A 24,555-nucleotide genomic window follows, 5' to 3' on the forward strand; every position below is an offset into this window, starting at 1 on the left:
AACTTGTAGAAAGAATACCCAGAGTTCTACTCAATAAAATAAATGCACATGTTACACCTGTGTATATTACATACATACCTACACACGAGTGATCATGTAAAAGCCATACAGACCGATAGGCTTCTTTGTGGAGAATAATGTCATTGGGATCCTGAGAGATTTAAAAAGTTGCACATTTTACACTGAAGTAATAGAATGCAAAATGTATTAGTTACATCCGTATTACAATATGATGTGGTTCTCCTTCTCTACACTGCCTCTGATCAAATAGTTTATCTCCATAATAATAATAATAATAATAATAATAATAATAATAATAATGAAATAAGTTCTGGGAATGAAAATTGGAGAATGGATTCAGCTGAATATTGTGCATGTCTCTGTGCATTCTATGACACAGTGCATTCATTAGGCATCTTAATAATTAGACTTCCTGGCAGCTGAATCAAATCCAGCATTACATCATCATATGGGAACGCTGAGTAGGAAGGAAATAAATCATCTTGAGAATGTGCCTTTCTGATGAACAAGGTTTACCATTCCTCTGATATGCCCGTCTATTTCATGTTGTCCCAGACAGTGGAATGCTTTTTTGTTGGAATGCTTACTTGTTGAAGTAGCAGTTTATACCCAGTGCAATTAAATATATCTGACCTTAAATTTCTTTGATTAGGGCGCAATGCCTTTTAAAAAGGTCCATGTCATCAAATTAAAAGAAGCACTAGCAACATCTTAGTCATTTACACTCATTCTAACAGTATTACTGTAAAACTGCAACATCAGGTTAATATTGACAATGGCCATTCGTGCTTTGAAGATGATATACTTGCTTGGAAATTCACAAAGTACTTATCTATAAAGCAATCTGGCTATTTCCGAAGTCCCTAATGTTCATGTCATTTGTGAGTTGGTAGTATTCCAAATTTTGTTAATCTGTGTAATTCTCTTTGAAATTATATTATACCTGTATCAACAGTTTACAAAGTTAAGTACTGCCAGGTTGGCACAATCAAAAATTATGTTTGGCAACGTTTTAAGATAGGTAGATGGTGTTTAAAGTATTTTCTAAAATATGTAGAAGTGTCGCTTTGCATGAAAGAAGTGTGTGAGAGCATGGTGACAAACTGCAGGCTGCAAATAGTTATACAACATCATGCGGAGACAACTGACTAATCCAGTTCTGCTTGAAGGAAGATGATTACCACTCATTAGACACACACCCTTATGTTTCCTTTAAACTGAAATACAAAACATGTTCTTCTGCCACTTTAATATTTTATGTCAGCAACAAATATAGTTAAGAGTCTCTGGTACTCTGGCAGTGGCAATGTATTTTCCTTGGTGAACAAAATATATTGGTACAGCAGAATAAATAATAACTGAATAGGCAGCATTCATCTTATACTATATTATAATATTAAAATATAATGCTGAACTCATCTACCAACTGGCATAAAAAAATGTTTATCTACTGAATTCCTCACTTGGTCTTTACAAAAATGCAATCTGAAGGTTTTATAAAGTACAAAATGTAGCTAATCTAAATAAAAAGGCCACAGAGACGACCTTATATATAGATTTGATTACAGACAGACATGGGAAGTCACCTGAGAGACTGAGGAATACAGAGAAAGATGTGACGTCTGTTTGAAATTGTCAGAGAGAAAGAGGTTTACAAAGAAAATCATAGTTTGGAATGTGAATAGGAAGTAAAAGGGAAGGCTGGTGAAAGAGAAAGTTTGTTGAAAGTCAGTTGTCTGTTTGTAGAGGTGTTCAGGATCATCATAAAATATTAATTTTAAGCCTAGAAATGCATTTAGATCTTTATTTAAAAATAGCTTTCCTTTTGGTTACATGACATCCTTCTTTAGTAAGTATCATTTTAATATATATGCACTATTACAATAAACACATTACAAATTATAATTTTAATGTCTTTATTTGTAACGCAGATTTATTTAATATTGTCTTTTAAGCCATTTATCTTGACAGTCTTGACATGAAAGAGACCACCACAATGGCCGACTTGCATGCTGGGAAATCACAGCCTGTAGGTGTTTTTAACCTTTGACCTGCTGGGTATACATCGGTTTGCAAGTTGGGGCTTGGGAGTTCTTTGAAAGCATGTGGAAGGTAATGTGAAGAGGGCTGCAATCGCTGAGGGATGTGTAAAGGACAAAAACAAAGACAGTCAAAACTCCCAACATGTCGGGGTCTCCAGTCACACTCCTCAAGAACCATAGGATCTTCTGGTTGCATTTGTGCTGAGCTCTGAAAGGTTTATTATAGGTAAGTTAACACGTTTCATAGGTCTCCACTAATTGACCATTTCAAGCTAATTATTAAGCCTGTAGAACCAGTTTTGCTGTCTCCTCCCTGCCTCATTTCCTTCTGTCACTTAAGTACAACTTCAAGAGCATTTGTGGTTTTCCATTTCCTTATAGTGTTTCACTGTGTCAAGACCTGTATTTTAAGCTGTACCTATTGTGTAAAATATAATGATATGCGGCCCAGTATAAGAGCAGTATTCTATTTAATAATAATAATAATAATAATCCCACATACCCACTCCAAATGTACAGATGATGCCTTTCTACCTTTTGGGTTAGGAAGCTGAGTGAAGCTAAGAAAGGCATTAAGACAAAGAAAAAATATTTTCTGAACACGTCCATTTTTGAAAATTGATTTTTATTCTTTCTGTGCATGCATATAGTGTGGAATGCATAAGGATACATTCAGCCAAACCAACCTTCAGTTGAAAGACATTCAAGGCATTTTTACTAAGACAAAACATTTATACAACCTTGTCCATTGAGGCAATGTGGATAAGTTTGGTTCTTGTTTCAACCTTATGCTCGCTTCTTTAATTGTAAGTCTAGACACTTTAAAGATAGCACAGTTAGAATGAGAGCTAGGGTCAAGTTAATGCTTCTGAAATTACAAAAAAACAACAACTGGCAAACAGTGGGGTGAATAGAAAATGTGAACATACAGAAAAGCATGATGTTGCATAAAACAAAAATGGAAAAAGATTAGTGTAGTAGCACGGTAAAAACACAAAGTAACTTCTCTCTTAACGTCTTTTTTTTTTACTGAAATTGTTATTGTTTTTGAGTTAGAGCAATACATGCAGACATTTGATTTCACATTGCATTAATGCCAAGAATATTCCTAAACAGAATCACACACACCTGGAACTTCAAAAACACACATCAACACTTGCTGTACAATTTGCAAAAATGCACACACATTTTAATCAAAATGAACATGAAACCACTACCAACTTAAGTTATTAGCCAATGAGGACAGAACATAAGACTCCATGTTTACTCCACAGCACTAATCTTTTTCTGTGTGGAATTAAACTATCCTACCCTAATATAAGAAATAGAATACATTATTTTATTTTACAAAATACAAAATATACATTTTTTTTAAACACGTACAAAATACAAATGCTCTGAATCAGATGTAATCAGGATGAGCATTTTGCTTGTATTTGAAAAAAGAACAATATTCTAAAATATACACGTTACAGTACAGGATCTTTCCTTTTTGTACCGAATCTTACTGCTAGCTGTGAAATCCAAGGAGCACAAAGTGTGAGAAGCAAATATGTCACAAACATTGTGATTTTCACTAATGTACATTGTGCTAATAAAGTCCTGCAATCTCCTCTAATGACAATCATTTATAACCCTATAGCTAATATAAAACCTCCACTAGATGACACTACATCACCACTGTTCAATAAGGGTCCTGTCCTTGGATGGATGTATCTTGACCTTGCAAACTGTCCCTGGGAGTGACTGTCTGTCGGCATCTTTGACCACGGATACATGTCACACGGCTGCGATACACGTGATACGTCCCTTATCCCCAGAATTCTTGGTGTGAAGGTTTCAGAAGTTCTTAATCCTTCAGGGCCATGACTGTAAGCATGCCAACCAGTACGCAATTGCATTCCTTATAGCACACACCACTGATGGACACATCACCATCTAGTGACTACCGTTTCTCCATTGCCGTTCACTTTCCCCTGGACCCATCTGAGTACCATGTCTATCTCAAGTGCATTATACACATGGTTATAGATATTCTTTGTACAGATGATTGCAAGACTTTACACCACACTGTACAATTTGGATCAGAAGTATAAAATAAATCTCTATATAATAATCTCCAAATTGAACACCAATAATCCCATTAATTAATGAATGGCAGTTACAGATTCTATTGATATTGATCACAAATTTACCATGGATTGAAGACAATATTAATAGAAAGTCATTCACCGCAAACCCAACCCGTGAGTTTGAGTGCTCCACATGGGACCTTATGAAACATCAATTTAAGTAATGTTGAACTAGTCAGACACATGCACTTCGAATCAAATTTCCCCTCTGACTCGATCACTTCTGCAATTAAAAATAACTTTTGCTTTTGCTTTTCTCTCTTTCCTGGAAGCTCCTGAATGTTAATCAATAACATTATCCTGTTCGTTGTGGGAAAAAGTTAAGCTGAAGAATTATATACCATTTGTCAAAAGCTTTACTAACATGACTGGTCTCCAGTGAGGCAGGAGATGGAAAGCTGGCATTTGTTTAGTCCCAGTCTGCTTGTTGTGTTTGGACTCCAGATCACCTACCACAAAGGGGTCTCTGCATACGCTGCCCAGTGTAGTCACAGCGACTCTCTGTTATTCACAAGCCAGTTTGCCATCAAAACTGGACAGGGCGATGGCAAAGGCCTGCACAGCACACATGGGGTAGTTATAGTCCAGCGTGAACGCGTCGTCCGCCACTCGCCCAAACTGCATCACTATGTAGTCCACTGTGTATTTCAGGAGGGTGGGACACAGAAATTACAGGTAAAATCACTGTCATTCACTACAGAACCCTAAATCAGTTAGAGCCCTATCAAACTTCTGGACACTCCCATTGCATTACCAAAGCAAAGTATTTCTACCAGATGGCTATTGTTATACCAATCCACAAGAAAGGGGACAAAACTGAGCCAGGAAATTACAGACCAATCAGACTCACCTGCATCACTTGTAAAATGTTGGAAAAAATGATTAGACAGAAAATAGAGGAGCATCTTAATGAAAACCATATTCTTGGAGATAGTCGACATGGGTTTAGATGAGGCAGATCATGTCTTACTAATTTATTAGAATTATTTGAACATGCAACTGCAGCTGTAGATCACGTGAAAGCATATAAAATAATATACTTAGATTTTCAGAAAGCTTTTGATAAGGTTCCACACCAAAGACTGATCCTCAAATCGGAAGCTGTAGGCATTCAGGGTAATGTAAGTAGATGGATTATGTAGATTAAGTAGATGGTATATTGTCAAAACTGTAGAATTCAGAACGAGGGAAGTAATGTTAAGACTGTACAATGCACTAGTTAGACCTCATCTGGAATGGGTCGAATGGCCTCTCGATTGTAAACTTTCTTATGTTCTTATGTTCTTACGGGCCTCTTACAGGTCTCTCCATCTTCCCCTGAATACAATGAAGGGCACACTGCGTTTGGCTGTGACTATGGATATCAGATAGCTCACCGTCTTTGCTGTGGACAATCTGGAAATTCTTGACTGAGGCGTGGGTCACTCTCCCGGAGAAGTTGAGCACGTAGGACTGCGTGTCATCATTCCACACCGGCGTCTTGTTGTGAAGCTCTATCATGTTCTCCATGTTCTTGTTTTGGTACCGGATTAGCAGGCCATCATTATCCTGTGAAGGGGAATAGAAAGAGACCCAGGAGAGGTAGATATGAAGTTAAAGCCATGAGAATATATTCTTTCATTTTGTTTGTTTCAGGTACCCCTTGCTGATATGCACCGCATACGCTTATGGGAGCTGTATGAGCATTATCTGAAAACATGTTAATTAAAGTAATACTACAAACTCAAACCAATTGATTATTATTGTTCATGATTCACCTGATTCAAAATATATTTTGAAATGTCATACTTACATTTCGCGGCCTGATTGGTACTCTCTCACTCTCTTCATTCATTCCAGGGATTAATACAGTCATCTTCCTGGGGCCTTTGAAGCCAAGAACATTGGTTTCCTACAGTGAGATAAACAATAAAACAAAGTAATAACACAATATATAAATATACATATACACAGCACTCTTATATAATGCATAGTTTGGTTCAGCATTGGCCATTTGGGGAGTGAGAACTGCAAGACAGAAAGAAAGTACATTATTTACTTGGGCTTGTAATCATAATTTGTTTTGCCATCTTGTTCTATCTACTTGTTTTGTGATTTATGCATCTGAAATTAAAAACTGTGCAATTATTACATCTAACTGTAAAATTGTGCTACCTTAGCACAGTGCTGACATATTTCTGAGTTGTTCCAGACCAGAGGCACACTATATTCCAATGTTTTAATTATCAGGCTCGATTATAGTTGTATTATTGTGTGTTTGTATGGATTAAACATCTGTATAACACCTTATATTCACCAGAGCAAAACCTGTTCAATATTATTTACATGACGTACGCAAGAACAAGAAGTATTCTCCTTGTGCATGAACCTCAGCGCTGCACTGTGTACTTACTTTCAAACACAGTTAATATAGGCTACTATAAGCATGTGTAAACCTTGTGAATTATTCCATGTGTAGAGTACTGTGTGGTGACAGCTCGCTAATGGACAATTAGCTCGCTATATTTGTGCCTATAATTAGCTCTCAATCCTCTTATCCTTGCAAAAATGAGGCCTGGCCTCCTATAATCTAGAATGAAAACAGTGCTGTTGGCAACACTGAGTTACCCATATACCCAAGACATAATCCAATACGTTTGTTTTGTGCCATTTCGCTAATGGATGATTTAGCCTATAATTAGTTCAGTAAATACATGCTTCATTTTTGCCCGCTCTGGCTTGTCTTTGTAATTCTGGTCATTTACCCGTGTTAAGTGAAGGAAGCCCAAATTGAATAATAATTGTAAAGTGCATCACTGCGATAATATTTTTTCTCATGTTATCAATGAAAGTGCTCTTGTTCTTGTATTAGAAAGGGTTGTCATCACAGAGCCTCTACAGTTTGTAGTCAAAAATATTCACACCCTTCACATTCAAATGTTGTAAATCCACGATTCATTCATAATTTCAGTTTAATACATTCTGGTAATTATACCATGACACAAATATCATTCAGGAGCTTTTTGAACACTGGTCCAGCTTAAAGAAAACATTTGATTGCCAGTCCATGAAAATGCACTATACATACAACTTGAACTATACAATGGCTCTGAACGATCACTTACATAAATAATGGCAGCAAGTTCCTGTCTGGCATTAGTCCACTCAGAATTGGCTCTGTCCGGATTCACTCCATTGTCAAACACTGTGAACTTGGTTCCCATTAAATTGGACCTGGGAAACAAAAGGCCACTATTGAAAACCTCTGATAGACACAATGCAGATAACATAAATGAAATGGAAAAGATGTTGTGGAACTGACACAAAAGTGAAAGCTTACCTCAATTTTCCAATGAAATTTTCTCCATCCCGAGACATGTCTGTGGGGTCTATAGAGATCAGATAGTTGGATGTTTTGCTTTTCTTGCGTTTTCTACCAGCCAGTAGAAAGACCTGCAGAGAGAACAGCAACGCTACTTTAGTAATCTAGTACTGTACCTAAAAACTGCAGGAAAAAACTACAGGAATACCTGGGGGGCACAAGACCCTTTATGGGGGGGGCACAGGGAAAGAGCTGAACGGGTAAAAAGTCAAGACGAGACACAAGAAATCCCAGAGGGCATCTGACAACTGTTGATTGCCGCCCTGCTATAATCGCATTGGATAAACTGATATCTTTTGCATCAACCTATTTATGTGAAACAACTTTTTCTACACTTACACACATTCAAAACAAACTGTACTGTCGCGAATCACAAGAGTGGAAATTGGGTCTCGGTTATTGGATTCGTCCATATCCAGTCCTAGCCAATCAGAACAGAGGATTGTCAGGTAGCAGTGTCTGTGAAAGCCGCTAATTGATAGTTTCAGATCAAAATACACAGCAGTTTATATGAGGTGATAATTACGGTAAAATAAATACATAAGAATAACTTGCAGTTCCAAAATGTCATCGAGTGGGAAACGAGCTCGCCAGGACTCTCTGCTGCAATATTTTGGAAACGCATTATCAAAAAATACATTAAATGCGAAATAATGCAATGTGACAATTTTTGCAATTGCAAGAAGTTCTGAACTTTATTTTAAAATACTCATCTACACAACTTTTAAAAATAAATTCCCTATTTCCCTCATTAACATGCAAATCAATGTATAACTTTTTTGAAATGCATTTTCCTGGATTTTTTTGTTGTTATTCTGTCTCTCACTGTTAAAATACACCTACCATTAAAATTATAGACTGATCATTTCTTTGTCAGTGGGCAAACGTACAAAATCAGCAGGGGATCAAATACTTTTTTCCCCTCACTGTATAATTGCACTGCACATATTATATACTTAACAGTGTTTTAATTTACTTTGTCAAAGTATTTCCACACAGAAATTCTCTGAGAGGAAGCCATTGGTCGCGTTCTTGTAGCGCCGCAGTTTTCCGCAGATCTTCCGCAGTCGTGAGCTGTGACCCAAATGTTTTTGGGGGGGCACCACCCAGAAAGTTTGGGAACCCCTGATCTAGTACTGTACCTAAAAACTGCAGGAAAAAACTACAGGAAAACCACAGAAACTATAGCAAAAAGTTGAATGATCAATCTATAGTTAATGCAAAAATTACTTTTAAAAGCCTCAGAAGTATTTTTTTTCCAACAGCAACCAGTGCATCAGAAGATAAAGTGTAACTCACGACCAACGTCTTCTCTTGGACCATGAATAATCCAGTAAGTTGTATCTGAGTTTCTCAACCTTCCCTTTGCTCCGGTTAGGCTTACTTTTTTCTCATTGTCGAGGTGCAGGTAGTACGTCGGGTACAGGCCCCGATCCATGCCCTTTTTATCACGGGTCACCCGGCACTTGACGGTGACGCCCTGCTGTGCCGGCTGCAGGACAAACTCCTCCAGGTTCTCCACCTCGATCACGGGGGAGGGAGGCCTCTCTTCCTCCTAGGCACAAAACCATGGCCGCGTGAAAGCTCTGGTTGAGGCAGGGGTAGGTTAAGAATGCTCATCCAATGAACATGGCGTTTTTGAAGTACCACTCAGTCCATTGAACAGATACAGTTGTAGTCAAAAGTATTAAATAGGGCTCCGCGGTAATTAAATGACTTAGATAAATGCTGTTAACTACACTGTGCTTATTTATCAAAGGTATCTGATCAGAGTTTGTTCGTTAGATTCACCCTGGAGAAAACTATAACAAAACTATAACTACAACAATATTCAATCCCTTCTTTCTAGGCTGTATCAGAGCATGGCCTCACCTTCTTGGATTTCTTGCCTTTGCCTTTTTTCTTGGTCTTCTGAGTCACTTCTGAATTCTCCTCCTCACTCTTGTCCTCATCTTTCGCAGCAGCTGTGCATGGACAGAGAGGGAGAGGAAGAGATTATATGATGTCCACTCCATTAGCACATGAAACAAACAATATTAAGACATCCCTACACTTAAACAAGCCTCCCTTAGAAGGACATGAAAGTCGCCCATGGGAAAGTTAAAAGTCAAGCAAATACCATGTGAAATTAGGTGCATGTCCTGGTTAGTGGCATACATGCCTTCTGTCGTAAGTACAAGAGCTTCAGACCGAGTTGATTTACAATTAGGATTATAAATTGTCATTGGAAAAAAGATAATTCCAGATGGCAAACAATAAAACAAAGAAAACGAACAACTCTCTTAGACAGTGTAGGGATTTCTTCCTGGCCCATATGTGCATCCTCGTTTAGGACAATGTGAGGAGAAAAGCTAAGCTCACCTTTTTTCTTTCCTTTTTTGTCTTTGGTGTCTCCTCCTGTCTGGAACATTGAGGCAGTGTTGGGTGTGGCCTTCTTTTTGGTTTTGCTCGTTTTGCTCTCTGATTCACTGTCATCGTCATCCGATTTATCTGTAATTGACAGAAAGCAACTCAATACCAGGTAAGGACTTGTAAAACGGAGCTGGTTTGAGCTCAGATTCAAACTGGCATACCTCTGAGCACCTGATCCTTAGTGCCCCACCAGCAGAGTGACACACTCTAACACTGAAAGACCAGTTCCTGGACGTAGGGGGCTTGAACACTCTACCAAGTTTAAAAAGGGATGACTTCACTGTCATGAGCTCATACACCATACACTCTCCCCCTCTTAACTCCTGCTCTAATGTCTACAGCCACCTCAGAGAATGAATGACATCAATCTCATTGATCGGGATCAGATCGTCCAGCATGTCCAGTCAGATCCCCTGTTGGGATTCTCCGAGCACCTGATCCACAACAGGGAACCTCCTCACCATAATAGACTCATACAGTACCTGATGAGCCCCGTTTCCCAGGATACACTCACCTTTTTTCTTGCCTTTTCCCTCTGGCTTCTCTCCATTGATCTGAAACATGGAGGCAGGCTCCTTTTTTTTTGATTTAGTCGCTTTTCCTTTGGTTTCTGAGTCGTTTTTTTCTTCTGAAATGGTGACAGAAAAAACACATGACAAGGTTAATGAATATGTATGAGACAAGAGAGTAAACCTGCACAACGGGATGCTTTGGTAGTTTGGTGTTGCACTTGGTTTTGTTTTTCATATCAAAACAAGTACATCGCTCTCTGAAATCAAAGTACAAAGCACACATTTCGAGAACGTTTGAACTGTAATGCATATTTCTCCGATCCTGGTTTTGAGGAGGTTTCTGTGGGTCACCCCTAAATTATACAGAGCCTGATCAATTAAGCATTTTTTGTAGAATGCAGTTGTGTAGAGATAATTTCAGTCAATATACATCAGCCCCCAGGGACAAGAATTCCCTTAATTGAACAATGGACTTAATAATAATTAACCTGTGTTCTAAGTCTCTAGATACTGGTGAATTAGGGTGACCTATACAATTAACTGGATCGGGGCTCCATGTGGCTAGGATTTGGGAACACTGAATTAGACAACACTTCAAGACTAGAGACCACTGGTCTATTTATTAGCAAGACATTTTTCCATTATAGTAACCAGAAATGACAAGCTAAAATGTTAAACCTATTAGGCTTATTTTTCAACATCCTGTAACCCAATGAATAAGACTAGATTATTCAAGCCTCCATCTCCTTACATCACCCAATGCAATCTCCTCAGTAATCCTCTTATCCTTGCAAAAATGAGGCCTGGCCTCCTATAATCTAGAATGAAAACAGTACCATTGGCAACACTGAATAACCCATATACCGAGACATAATCCAATACGCGTGTTTTGTGCCATTTCTAGAAAGGGATTAGGTCCAGAAAATCTACAGAAATACAAAGTGCTTAGAAAGTCTTCCAAACAAAGAATATATCTCTGTAACTACACGCAATTTACTGGAAATTTTAATTGTACATTGAAGGGAAATAGGAAAATAAATAAATTACTATGTTTCTATAAATGTTCATTTATTTAATAGTACACACACCTCAAAAAGACTAATACTACTAATTATTATTATCATGACATCTTTATTTGTGAATTCAAATTAAAATAACAACCATGCACATTTCAAGTAACCAAAAACACAAGACCCTGTTGATAGCATCTTTAATCACAGTCAGAGATGTCACATGACTTCAAATGACCTCCTGATCCAGAGGTCAGCTGGGATGAGGCACCACTGTTACCTGCCTGGTATGAAAGTAGTGCTTCATACTGTGGAGTCAAAACTGTAATTATACCAGCCTAGATGCAGTTCCATCCCTTATACAGCTCCAGTGGTTATAACACCACCTAGTGGTAAATACCCCCCACACACACATTCCCAGGAATAATCTCCGTGAAAGTTTAATAGACAGAAGAATGGTGATGGCAAGACTTTATAAACTGCCTAACTGCTTTGCCAGGGAACTGTCACCCATAAAGTGTACAACTTCGTTGTTTAATTCAAAATCCTCTCCAACCCCAAAGATTTAAAACTAAGCCCAGATGTGTTTGAGCATTTGCTGTTTCAGGAGCAAACATCTCAGAATACAAAGACACATTAAAGAAACATGACCAACTTCCAGAAAATAGACAGAAATTGATCTGATTATAAACCACTACCTAAACTGTTTTCTATGCTATACACCTGCAGAAAACACAATTTCAAATCAGGTCAGATGTATTGAGTGACTTCAAAATGCTTGTCCTATTTAACAAGGCTTTCTACTTTGCACAAAACAAGGTAGATAGATGCTGTTTTTCAAATCTATTTTAAACAGTCTGCAAATTATGCAGAAACAATTGATAGTATTATGCTTCAATTAGAGGTGTTATATTTTGGTAGTCCTATGCTTTTGGAGTGCTGAAATGCTTTGGTACTTTTTAAAATGGAATTAACAAATTAAAAATAAATAGATGATACACTTAGGACCTATAAAACCTTATCCCCAATTATGACAAGCACAAAAAATACAGTTAAAATTCTAGGGAATCAGTTTCTTTTTTAAGAGGAACAAGAAATATGATAGACATGATGTATTCTACTGAAAGATCAATCCAATTTTGCTCTCAGGAAATTAAAATGTAAAGCATTCAATTAACTTCAAATTAAAACAAACAAATACGATGGTGTGTAATTGTGTGACCCACCCTGCTAAGTGCAAATTAAAACTCAGTACTTGATGGGAGGACAAAGAAGAAGGAAGACAAAAAACAAAGCCATCACTCAATACAGGTTTTTAATTTGCGATCAGCAGGTAGTTGTCCGTATGATTTAATCCCAGGTATTGGAAAATATTGGAAATTAATGTTAGGAATTATGTTTGGGCAAGGCTTCAGTGAGACCTCAGGCCCTTTCTGACCTTTGACTTTAGTTTTCTTGTCCTTTACATCGCCTGAAGAGCTCGGTGCTTCTTTTGTTGTTGTTTTCTTCTTTGTCTTTTTGAGGGGTGCTTCTTCTGGGGCTTCGTCGTCCTCGTCCTCTTCCTCTTCATCATCTGACCCTGATAAAGAGAAAACAAAGACAGTTTTTATTATATCGATTGGTGCTCCACTTGGTCATGAAGAACCCCAGTTCAGTTTTATATACAGTGAGGGAAAAAAGTATTTGATCCCCTGCTGATTGTGTACGTTTGCCCACTGACAAAGAAATGATCAGTCTATAATTTTAATGGTAGGTGTATTTTAACAGTGAGAGACAGAATAACAACAAAAAAATACAGAAAAACGCATTTCAAAAAAGTTATACATTGATTTGCATGTTAATGAGTGAAATAAGTATTTGACCCCTTCAACTTAGTACTTGGTGGCAAAACCCTTGTTGCCAATCACAGAGGTCAGACGTTTCTTGTAGTTGGCCACCAGGTTTGCACACATCTCTGGAGGGATTTTGTCCCACTCCTCTTTGCAGATCCTCTCCAAGTCATTAAGGTTTCGAGGCTGACGTTTGGCAACTTGAACCTTCAGCTCCCTCCACAGATTTTCTATGGGATTAAGGTCTGGAGACTGGCTAGGCCACTCCAGGACCTTAATGTGCTTCTTCTTGAGCCACTCCTTTGTTGCCTTGGCTGTGTGTTTTGGGTCATTGTCATGCTGGAATACCCATCCACGACCCATTTTCAATGCCCTGGCTGAGGGAAGGAGGTTCTAACCCAAGATTTGACGGTACATGGCCCCGTCCATCGTCCCTTTGATGCGGTGCAGTTGTCCTGTCCCCTTAGCAGAAAAACACCCCCAAAGCATAATGTTTCCACCTCCATGTTTGACGGTGGGGATGGTGTTCTTGGGGTCATTCCTCCTCCTCCAAACACGGTGAGTTGAGTTGATGCCAAAGAGCTCGATTTTGGTCTCATCTGACCACAACACTTTCACCCAGTTCTCCTCTGAATCATTCAGATGTTCATTGGCAAACTTCAGACGGGCCTGTACATGTGCTTTCTTGAGCAGGGGGACCTTGCGGGCGCTGCAGGATTTCAGTCCTTCAAGGCATAGTGTGTTACCAATTGTTTTCTTGGTGACTATGGTCCCAGCTGCCTTGAGATCATTAACAAGATCCTCCCGTGTAGTTCTGGGCTGATTCCTCACCATTCTCATGATCATTGAAACTCCACGAGGTGAGATCTTGCATGGAGCCCCAGACCGAGGGAGACTGACAGTTATTTTGTGTTTCTTCCATTTGCGAATAATCGCACCAACTGTTGTGACTTTCTCACCAAGCTGCTTGGCGATGGTCTTGTAGCCCATTCCAGCCTTGTGTAGGTCTACAATCTTGTCCCTGACATCCTTGGACAGCTCTTTGGTCTTGGCCATGGTGGAGAGTTTGGAATCTGATTGATTGATTGCTTCTGTGGACAGGTGTCTTTTATACAGGTAACGAGCTGAGATTAGGAGCACTCCCTTGAAGAGAGTGCTCCTAATCTCAGCTCGTTACCTGTATAAAAGACACCTGGGAGCCAGAAATCTTGCTGATTGATAGTGGATCAAATACTTATTTCCCTCATTAACATGCAAATCAATTTATAACTTTTAAAAATGCATTTTTCTGGATTTTTTTGTTGTTATTCTGCCTCTCACTGATCATTTCTTTGTCAGTGGGCAAACATACAAAATCAGCAGGGGATCAAATACTTTTTTCCCTCACTGTAGGTCACACAAAATCACCAATTTCTGAATGGGAACTGGGAAGACTGGGGACATGTTGTTAGTTGTTGAGCCATTAAACAAGTATTTGACCTCTTGTTCATTTTGATGGCGTCTCAGTTAAGATCTTACCTTTCTTTTTCTTGGCTGCCATTTTTGACTTCTTCTTTGGCTCCTTCTCTGCTGGCTCTTCTTTTTCCTTGTCTTTGTCTGGTTTCTTTTTCTTCACTTTCTTTCCATCTTTTGGGTGGAGGGAGAGACAAAGACAATGAGCTTGAGATAAAGACTGAGGACCACATCCAAGGTGACAATGATCTCAAGGCTGCTCACTATAACCAATTGCTGAGATAAAAGTAGATCAAATTACAACTTTGTATTGTGTGTAACTTGTATGCATATTAAAATGTTCTTTACTAGCCGATGCTGGATAAATTAAGAAATAGCTTAAAGTAGTGTTTATGTCATTTAAATGTTATTATTTTATTAATCTTATAACCAGAGAGATTTTTTAAAAAGAGAAATCTTACAAATTAACAAAAGCCTTCATTAGGTGTGTTGAGCCCTATAGTTCACACAGCACTGGTTAGACATGGCCAGCTGTGACTGGGATTACCCATAAGGCACCACACACACATTGTGTAAAATGAATGTGGGCCCATGTATCTTTGGTGACGTGTACAACTGTGAAAGTGCCAAGTGGTGAGTGAAAGTGCTGAGTCATGCTGTGCAATTCAGTGTCTCTCGTACTCTGTGTGGGGGTGCTCTCCTCCACCCCTGACAGGTCCTCATTCTTCTTGGTCTTGGTCTTCTTGGGTTTGGCATCAGCACTGTTCGACTGCACCATAATGGGCTCCTGCCGCTTCTTTTTGGTTTTCTACGCCGAGTGACAGTCCTGCATGGATACCACAACAGATCAGTCATGATAAATCTAGCACAGTCAGAGAGAATTGTCCAGTCTGAGGTTTCCATGGAAGAAAAAACTGCATATTTCAGTTACAGACAAACATTAACACTGTGTCCTCTGGTATTTTAACTGGTGGAACATTTTTGATCCCAAAGTAATTTTATTCCTTATATTTAAATATTTCTTCTTAAATTTCTTGTGGTTCCTAATGCACAGCATACATGGAAATATTCATAAATATAACTGAAAGTTCAAAGGGTACGTGTTCATATGATAATACAGGGAAAAAAAAAGTGAAAGCATCTTACCGTTAGATGTCACAATGAGGAAGCAGGAAAACAAATGATACTGGTTAATAGAGTTCTGCCTCAACACATCCTTTAAGTTAGCAATGGTGGTATTCCTTCTGATATTAAATACACAAATACAATCATTTCACGTATTTAGTATGTTGAAAATGAAAAATATTACCTTTACTTTCAATGTTCACATTGTATAGGCAGTAATAATCCAATCAATTATTTTAAACATCATTAAGCTGATAAAAAGAAACATCGCACTTGTCCATCCATCAGACAATTTTTAATCTCTTACCAGATACATACAACTCAAATGATCCCTATGTTTTCATAGATGGGTTACCTTCAGAAATCTTGTGTTTCTTGGAACTTACATGACATCAAACTAAATGTCAATTGAATTTACCTGACAGATGCAATGTTCCTGTTTCACATAAACATTGCTACATGTGACAACTGCAACTGTATAAAGACAAATTATAATATTTACCATCAAATCTTGGGTTCATGAAATGCCGCCATACCTTTAAACAACATATTTAAACATTTCCATGAGCTAATTAAATCTCAATCTTCTCTACCAGGAAAAATACAAGTGCAAATCTGTTTCCCTGTCCCATGGGTTATTCAGAAAATACTGCACTGAATGTGATAGTTTCACACTAATTTGTCCAATTACACAGCCCAAATCTGCTAAGCAGCAATGTGCGAAGCTACACAAACTGAAATAATATTAAGATTCCAGTCTAGACTCATTCCGACACATTAGTTGATCTACAGAAGAAGTCCAAGTTGGAACTTATAAAACTATTTTTAAAACAAGAAGCCACCACCAATGAGACCTACCTTCTCTCCTCACTATGGTTATGTTTCCATTCAACTGATTGCCAAATACCACAGGCATTGTCCAGCTAGTCAAATAATACCAAGGAGGATGTTGTGTGGAACAATTAAAACTTGCCAGATATCACAGGAAGGAAATTATCATCTTACATCAGCACACTTTCAAGAGGTTTACTCTGTTAGTAGTGACACATAACCACATAATCTAACCAGTTTATTCAACTCTGATCCAGAACATGACAAGAAACAAAACAAACAAAACACTTTGTTGTCAGTTACACTAATGCATATGCAATTACTGACAGAAAGGACAATTTACTGGGCTCTAAAGCCTAAAGACGAACCCACATGTCAAAAGCAAGGTAGAGATGTTCATGAAAATAGTTTTTTTTTCTGAGGCCCGAGTTTAAAAAAAGAATACAAAAATCTTATCCTGGAAACAGGGAAAACTTTGGACTGAGGGGAGTCAGAAACTGTAAACTGTAACTTAATGTCAATAAGGTGAAAATCAATGTGTGGTTAGGAACAAAAGAGTAAAAAACGAAAAGACTCAAAGGTATGTAGCAGGGAAGCTAGCTTTCTCCCAGTGACTACCAAACAGAAAAATTAGGTCAAGCTGATTTCCTCATTGTTTGAGCCTTGAAGGTTTAGTAGCAGTACACTTAATAAGCTTATTAAGAGACAAATCCTATGTTTCTATTTATACTGTTACCTCAATCTGGAGTGTGCAGAAAGAAACAAACCTTTCTTCATATATTAATCTTCTGGCTCACAGAAATTCAGGCAAAAATGACTAAAACAGTCTTACTGAGTGGATGGCAGAGGATTGGAAAGTCTAACTGAAGTTTGAATGGAGCTTGATTGATGTAACAAAGAGTGCTCCAGGATTGCCAAAGCGCTTTACCAGCACCAACGGAATAGTTGCTGACAGTAAGCAGGTGAACGGGATGGAGTAAACAATTTCAGTAAAGGAATAATCACACAAACACGGAGCCTGGACTGCTTGAGTAAAGGATAGTTTAGGGGTGGTGGGGTAATAGTGTTATAAAGAGCTGGGTTCATGAAATGGGAGGGTGGGAAGGATATAGCAGCAAAAAAGAAAAGATATTGACATTCATTACATTCTATCCCTCCTTAAGTATTTCTCAGATGAGAAGGAGAAGCAGAGGGTTTTTATTTATTTATTCTTTGCAGGAGGGAGGCAACAGGCCATCACTTGCTATTCTTCTATCTGTCTAGAATTTATTTCCATTTTCTTTAACAGTAATTGAAGGCATCATTCAGCAACAGCATCAGAGGATAGTTCATTTGAATGCCCATCTGCTTCCATTAAGCAAAATAATGGTTCAGTTAAGTAATTGAGATCTCAGGTAGAACAGAAAGAAAATACCCTGTACTGGGGCTGCCCATCACTTGTCTATGATAAACATCCAAACAGAAGAAAAAACGTCTGCTCCCCTTCCTGAAACACTTTCTCCTCTGCCTAGAGGTGCTATATGTCACTGATTGATCTGTGATTGAGGAATTAATTCTGGGTATTTCAGGTTGACCACACTTCATTAAGCTTCAAGCATAATTCTCCTGTGAATCTGTATCATTGAATGTGAAAGTATAAGGGAGGATGAGACTCAAAAGCCCAAACAAGCCAACCAAAGCAAAAATTATATAAAGAAATTAAATAAAATACCTTTATCATTCTGTCTCTGATGCTGATCCTCTGAGATTTCTGGAAAAGTGTCATGACTCTGTCATTGCAACCATTGTCAGACACTGAACTCTTTGCTACTCTCCACTCAGTACTGCACAAAACTGGTGGGAAATCACACAAGGATATGTCAGTACATGGTGCGAGTCTGAAAGGGTCAGTTTTTAAGTGCATTTCTGTCTGAAAGAATTAAAACGTGTGTTCAGGGTCCACAGGAGAATATAAGGGATGTTGCTTTTTCATACAGAGTTATCTCGCCACTATAGAAGGACATGATATTGTCAAAATGACTTTGGAAAACATCAATCCCTACCTGGCTAGTCAGTTAGGATGCACAGTTACCTGTCTGGAAGGACTATCTAGGTTAGGCCAGTCAGTGGATAAAGACCAGGTTTCCCAGAGGGAATATGAGAAGAAACTCTCAAACTCATAATAGACCATTACATGATCCAGGAAAGACTAGGGGCCAGATTAAATCAAAACTTTGACCCACCCGCTAATTGAAAACTATAGAACTGTACTCAGTTGTGGTTTCATTTTCAGTAAGATGACACTTTCTTCTAATCGTAAATGTAACTGCTATGATGTACAGGTTTGTAGTTTGCTATTAGCAGGTGGGTCAAAGTTTTGATTTAATCCGGCCCTAGATCTACATCCCAGCCTAATGCTACATTTGTTGTGTACTGTTGGAGATGAGTCGCATGCTCCTGGGACTTGTTCCTCTTTCCCACAAACTAAAGGGAGATCAGCAGGAGGTCTGGAGACTAAATCAGCCAATTGCAAAAAACACCCTGGATTGATGTCTGGCCCCAGTATGATCACTTCTATTACTGGGCCTAGTTGTACAAAGCATGTTCATACCATACCAGGTATACCAGAATCTTCTCAACCTCTTCTTTCTATTCCACAGCAATTGATGGTACCCCTAGCCTTCCGTAATTGAAGGGGAAAGGTTATTGGATTGGATATTGGATTGACCACCAAACTACTGCATGAACAGATTTGACTGAAGTTAAAACAACCAAGAGAGATGCTAAAGGCATGGAAAGGAGGACCACTTTTCATGGCAATGGGGAGCCCTTAGACTGAAATGATCTGGAATACACCATTCACAATAATACTAAGATAATACGGTAGTGCTTGCAGATAAAGCCATTGCATTTGCTGTGGTGGTTGGATGTGATTTCTTGTTTTTCAGTGGTCTCCAATTGGATGTAAAAACGCCAATGTATTGGCTTCCCAACCATGATGCGAAACATTGATTCATGAATGAAAGCATGCATGTAAATTCCTCTACCACTCCCAATGACAATAACACAAACCATAATAATAATAATATCTAGTTTTCTCCACCTCAGTGAACTATGTTAAGGATTGAATGGAAACATAGCACTGCTGATAGCAAACATTACTGGAAGATGAAGGGGAGGAGAAGGAAGCTTTTCTGTGACATAATCAGCCTCGTAAGTGGTGGATTCTGACAAGCATATTTAGACAACATCCAAAAGTACACAGTGTACTCAGTCATAAATCTTCTAGGTTAGTTTATACTTTACGTTAGCGATTACATTTAAAGATCTTCTGGGCAAATAAGACATAAGGTCACCCATCCCTGCCTATTAAGCCATCAGAAAATTGAAAATGTTGTTTTTGAGCATGGCTTTACAGTACAACAAGCAAGTTAACTAATAACTGAATAATGACTGTTTCCTAGCTTATCATTTCATTAGACAGATTCGGCTTTTGAAATGGAAATGGAGTCCTCCAGGTGCACAGTTCACGTCTACTTCTTTCAGCTACCAATACAGCTAAACCTAATCTTGAAGCTCGAATTGCTGCACATTAAGATTAATAACAACAGTAAAAGAACGATAAAAAATAATAGCCTTAATAATTCAAAAGCAAGCCAAGATTACTATTTCTCATCAAATGAGTCACCATTCTAGTTGCTTAACAATAAAATAAAAATAGGAAAACAGAATTATGGTGATATATGATATAGCAGTCCTACAATTTTGTTTGCCCCATTCCTAACAGGAAACAAATAAAAACAAACAGTACACCAATAACCAAGAAATAAACAATCATTTCATTGGATACATTCCATTTAGCCTTTTAGGTCAGTCAGAGAATCTAAATATAATTATATAATTTCACAGCTACTGACAGAATGGAAGATGTGTCTACAGCAGCTAGATTTACATTTACCTTTTCCGTAGACATGTTCAGTTATATCTGCATTTTTGGCTTATCTGTTGCACTTTAAAACAGATACCGATAAATAAATAAAAAATACAATGTTTAGATGAATAGATAAGTAAAAAAAACCCGTCTCAGTTCAGAAAGTGTGGAGAAAGCTTTGCTCAATGATTCATCATCAGCAGAAAGTTAAAGTGGATAAAAGGATTAACTGCAAGGCAATCTGGCAATGAGTCAACATGTCGCCAGAACAAACCATTTTCCCGGGGTAGAAATTGGAGGGGTGTGCTAACTGTACTAACTGACCAGTGTACATAATAAAGGAAACCAGTCTCCTCAGGAAATGGTTCTCATCAGTGGTACTGGAGTACCCCTGTGTCTTCCGCTTGTACCAGATGAGCTCCACATCAATAAATGGACCAGTCAACTGAACTGAAATAGCTTGATTGAATTGTTTTCATTATTTACAGCAACAACACTGATAAAATCCCACACCAAGATGGAAGCACCAGGCAATGGAAAGGAACTCAAGACAGCTTCCTACATATGATTCAAACATATGCATAAGCATTTGGGCTGCGCTAAAAAAAAGTTTTATTTTTTGGGTTTGATTCTCTGATTATTATTGCAGAATAACGGCAACATTTATGCTTGCTTTGGAAACTCTCACCAGTTTTTGCTTCTGTGGAGTGGAATCCTCATCCTGGAGGCTGGAATGAAAATAAATGATTACTTATTGTAGACACTACTGTTTGGTTCAATTACAGTTTGAGTTGTATTTCTACATATTTTGTGAACTTACATTTTTCAGGTCAAGAAAAAACTAATGTTTATTCAAGAACATAAAAAATAAGCATCGTAATGAGAACATCGCCCCTAAACTACAACTACAGAATTGGGGAGACAAACTGAGCATAAAATACACATTCAAATAACTAAATACAACTAAATACCCAAAACATGCTCAAATATTTCCATACATAACAACTATAAATAATTCTCCTGTGTCATCAAGACTGATGGTCCTATCAATGTGGTTTCTATGACTATTATCCCTAACATCAGCTTTTTCTTGCAGTATGCAGATTGGCAAACCTGAACTTAACTGTCTAAATCTTGCCTGAAAACTCCAGCTAATTGTGTCTCAGATCTGAATCAAAGTCACTTCCTCCTTCAATTAAAATATATATGGGTCATGTTAGGGTTTTAGATTAGTTGTACACTTGCACATTTAAATTTATACCATGGGCTTATGCACAGCAGAAGAGTACATTTTAACAGAAACAAATCTTCATCATAGTTAATCCCTTTGGTTAGGTAGTTATGTTCCATTTTGAGAATTAATACTTGGGATATCTTTGTCATATTTAGATATCTGCCAAGTATTTTATTATAGTCATTGTGTTTATTTTGTCTTACATGCATAGGCGTAATTTAGGAAAACCTTACCCTACAGGGTGTACTTGTCAATGTGTCCCCCTCAACCATAGGCAATCAAAGAGATGATCATTCACAAACGTTATTTACGAGGTGTGTGGGTGAAATCATCTCCCCCACTCTTTGACCCTCCACAACTCAACAAGTCAGCAGCACTGAGCTATAGTAATATGAATAAAGTAGTGTAATTCGCCATGAAGGCCTGTAGCAGCAATGTAGTCAATGAGATTTCACTAGAAAAATAATGATCGCAAATATCACCATGTTAAATATTCAGATAACACAAGCATATTGATATTCACCAGCATACTGAAGTGTATATTGTCATACATATTGTGTTTGCTTGCACGGATACACACTCACAAAAATATATAGATGATATACTTACTTATCCGATGTCCAAACTTCCCTCAAGATTTCAGACTGTAGAGGCATTAATAGTGATAGGTGATGGTAAACTTTTAAGAAACTAAGCTTCAAATAGGACCCAACTGGGTCAATGCAGACTTGATATTCAAAACTAAGGAATAACACCCTCAACGTAAAATACAAGGCCAGAATCTTGATCAAATCTTATTAAGAATTCAACAGAGCTGTAGCAAAACACATCAACCCCTTCACTTGAATCCGAGAAAAGCATACAGCACTACATTACAGAAAACTCACGTCAATTCTACAGTCCAGTTCAAGGATACTTCCAAACAACTTCATTACAGCACTGAACAAAATTATTCTGTGCACAACCTACTACGAAAGCAGATAAGGATAAGGCAATTAACATATATTCTACTCACTTCTAAAATTCCAAATTCCAAATTACCTAAAGACTTAAAAACAGACAGACTCTCAATCCATCCAGAGGTTGTTTTGTTGAGTTGCGAGTTTAAATGTCTGGCAAAAAAAAAAAAAAACTTTTCTAAAATGCCAGTAAGTATAAAGTCATTTTGCAGAAGAGGTGAATCAAAATCGTTTGCATGAAAAACACAGAAACAGAATAGATGTGTAAACTGCAAAAACAGGAATAAAACAACTCACGCGGCATGCAAGCTACACCCTATCCAAAAATCAAACTCATTACAAATATGCAACAATGCTTCTATCTTTTTAATATTTTGTATTTTGTTCTGTCAGACTAACACAGATGCCACCACCAAGAATCTTCTAGATAAAACTAAAGACAGTCTTCAGACCAAATCCCTTTAGCACCATAAAGCACTTAATTCCTGTAATAATGTGAAGGAAAAAATAATAATATGAGGTCCTTGAGCTTCCCCCTGAAAAGTGTCAACAGAACTTGGATCCACTGCAAGAGTTAAGTGTCTTGTGTTCTCAGCTTTCAGATTTGTCCCCCTATGTATGTAATTAGATAAGAGATAAGATCCTGCTCATAGGTTGAGGCACAGGACCCGTAATACGCAATCGCAGAACTAGAGCTATAGAGAGACAGGGAGAGAGAGGGAGTGAGAGTTTGAGAGAGAGGGAGAGAGAGAGGGAGTCGGAGAGACAGGCTTTGCTGTTGTTTCGTTTTTTCCTTTCCAGAAAGACAATCGCCTGCTACAAAGCCCGAACAGCTTATTGTACCTAAACCCTGTTCTTAATAGGATTTTCCAAAAAGTGTAACAGGCAACCGAACTTGCTTTCAGGGGGGGAAGTGCAATTTCTCAACTGAACATCTGCTGTGTCAGACGATTAACTCTTGGAGGGGTGGCAGCCAGCTCTGTGCCATCTGCAGGGATTTTGCGGGTGGATTTCAAGGGGGAGCTCAAATTGATACAAATAAGAAGGCAGGCCTGCCAAGAGGCTTACAGAGAAGAAACTGACTGGTTTTCCTGTGTTGCCACTTATGTTTCTAGAGTTCAGACCACAAAGGTTCAAACTGCATGTTTCTATTGCTTTTGAACAGATAATAGCATAATTGTTTAAGATGAAAAATGTATCTTGCAAGAGAAAAATACTGTTTCTTCAAATGTTTTTTTTTTTTACACCTTGAATTCCAAAAAGTAACACTGTGCTATGGTTTCACATATTAGAGTACTATAATTAAATATAACAATATTTAGCAAAATGTTAAGAGATATACAGAGAACTGTGCAACATGACGCACAAGGGTTCAATACCTTGACTAACAAGTGTATTCAACTAAATATACACCGATCAGCCGATCACTGACAGGTGAAGTGAATAACACTGATAATCTCGTTATCATGGCACCTGTCAGTGGGTGGGATATATTAGGCAGCAAGTGAACATTTTGTCCTCAAAGTTGATGTGTTAGAAGCAGGAAAAATGGGCAGGCGTAAGGATCTGAGCGACTTTGACGTGGTCAGTATCTATCAAAAGTGGTCCAAGGAAGGAAAAGTGGTGAACCGGCAACAGGGTCATGGGTGGCCAAGGCTCATTGATGCACGTGGGGAGCGAAGGCTGGCCCGTGTGCTCCAATCCAACAGATGAGCTACTGTAGCT

General features: G+C 38.2%; 1 protein-coding gene across 5 annotated transcripts; it reads right to left on the bottom strand.

Moving 5' to 3' along the window:
• Positions 1-2,671: 2,671 nt before the first annotated feature.
• Positions 2,672-23,453, bottom strand: tulp1a (TUB like protein 1a). Of its 5 annotated transcripts, XM_066703601.1 has the most exons (14): positions 22,481-23,453; positions 21,326-21,365; positions 15,453-15,579; positions 14,838-14,945; positions 12,929-13,069; positions 10,483-10,596; positions 9,918-10,046; positions 9,429-9,520; positions 8,941-9,111; positions 7,515-7,627; positions 7,300-7,408; positions 5,988-6,086; positions 5,572-5,743; positions 2,672-4,833 (listed from the first exon to the last, which is right to left on the bottom strand). In XM_066703601.1, the coding sequence occupies exons 1-14, from the start codon at positions 22,525-22,527 to the stop codon at positions 4,700-4,702; spliced, it is 1,596 nt and encodes a 531-aa protein (XP_066559698.1). In that variant the 5' UTR covers positions 22,528-23,453; the 3' UTR covers positions 2,672-4,699. The 5 variants fall into 5 exon arrangements, with proteins under 5 accessions (XP_066559698.1, XP_066559702.1, XP_066559699.1 ...); XM_066703605.1 differs by lacking the exon at positions 8,941-9,111; XM_066703602.1 differs by lacking the exons at positions 21,326-21,365; positions 22,481-23,453 and adding an exon at positions 20,665-20,876.
• Between the last annotated feature and the right edge of the window lie 1,102 nt (positions 23,454-24,555).

Source organism: Amia ocellicauda, chromosome 5 (genome assembly GCF_036373705.1).
Source record: "Amia ocellicauda isolate fAmiCal2 chromosome 5, fAmiCal2.hap1, whole genome shotgun sequence".
In the NCBI taxonomy this organism is placed as follows: Eukaryota; Metazoa; Chordata; class Actinopteri; order Amiiformes; family Amiidae; genus Amia; species Amia ocellicauda.

Excerpts from the sequence above, each read along its gene's own strand:
- tulp1a (XM_066703601.1), bottom strand. The coding sequence starts at position 22,527 with ATGCCTCTACAGTCTGAAATCTTGAGGGAAGTTTGGACATCGGATAA. Across the intron at positions 9,521-9,917 it reads CAAAAAAGGAAAGAAAAAAG|CTGCTGCGAAAGATGAGGAC; the intron begins GTGAGCTTAGCT and ends GTCCATGCACAG. Across the intron at positions 6,087-7,299 it reads AACTTGCTGCCATTATTTAT|GAAACCAATGTTCTTGGCTT; the intron begins GTAAGTGATCGT and ends ATCTCACTGTAG.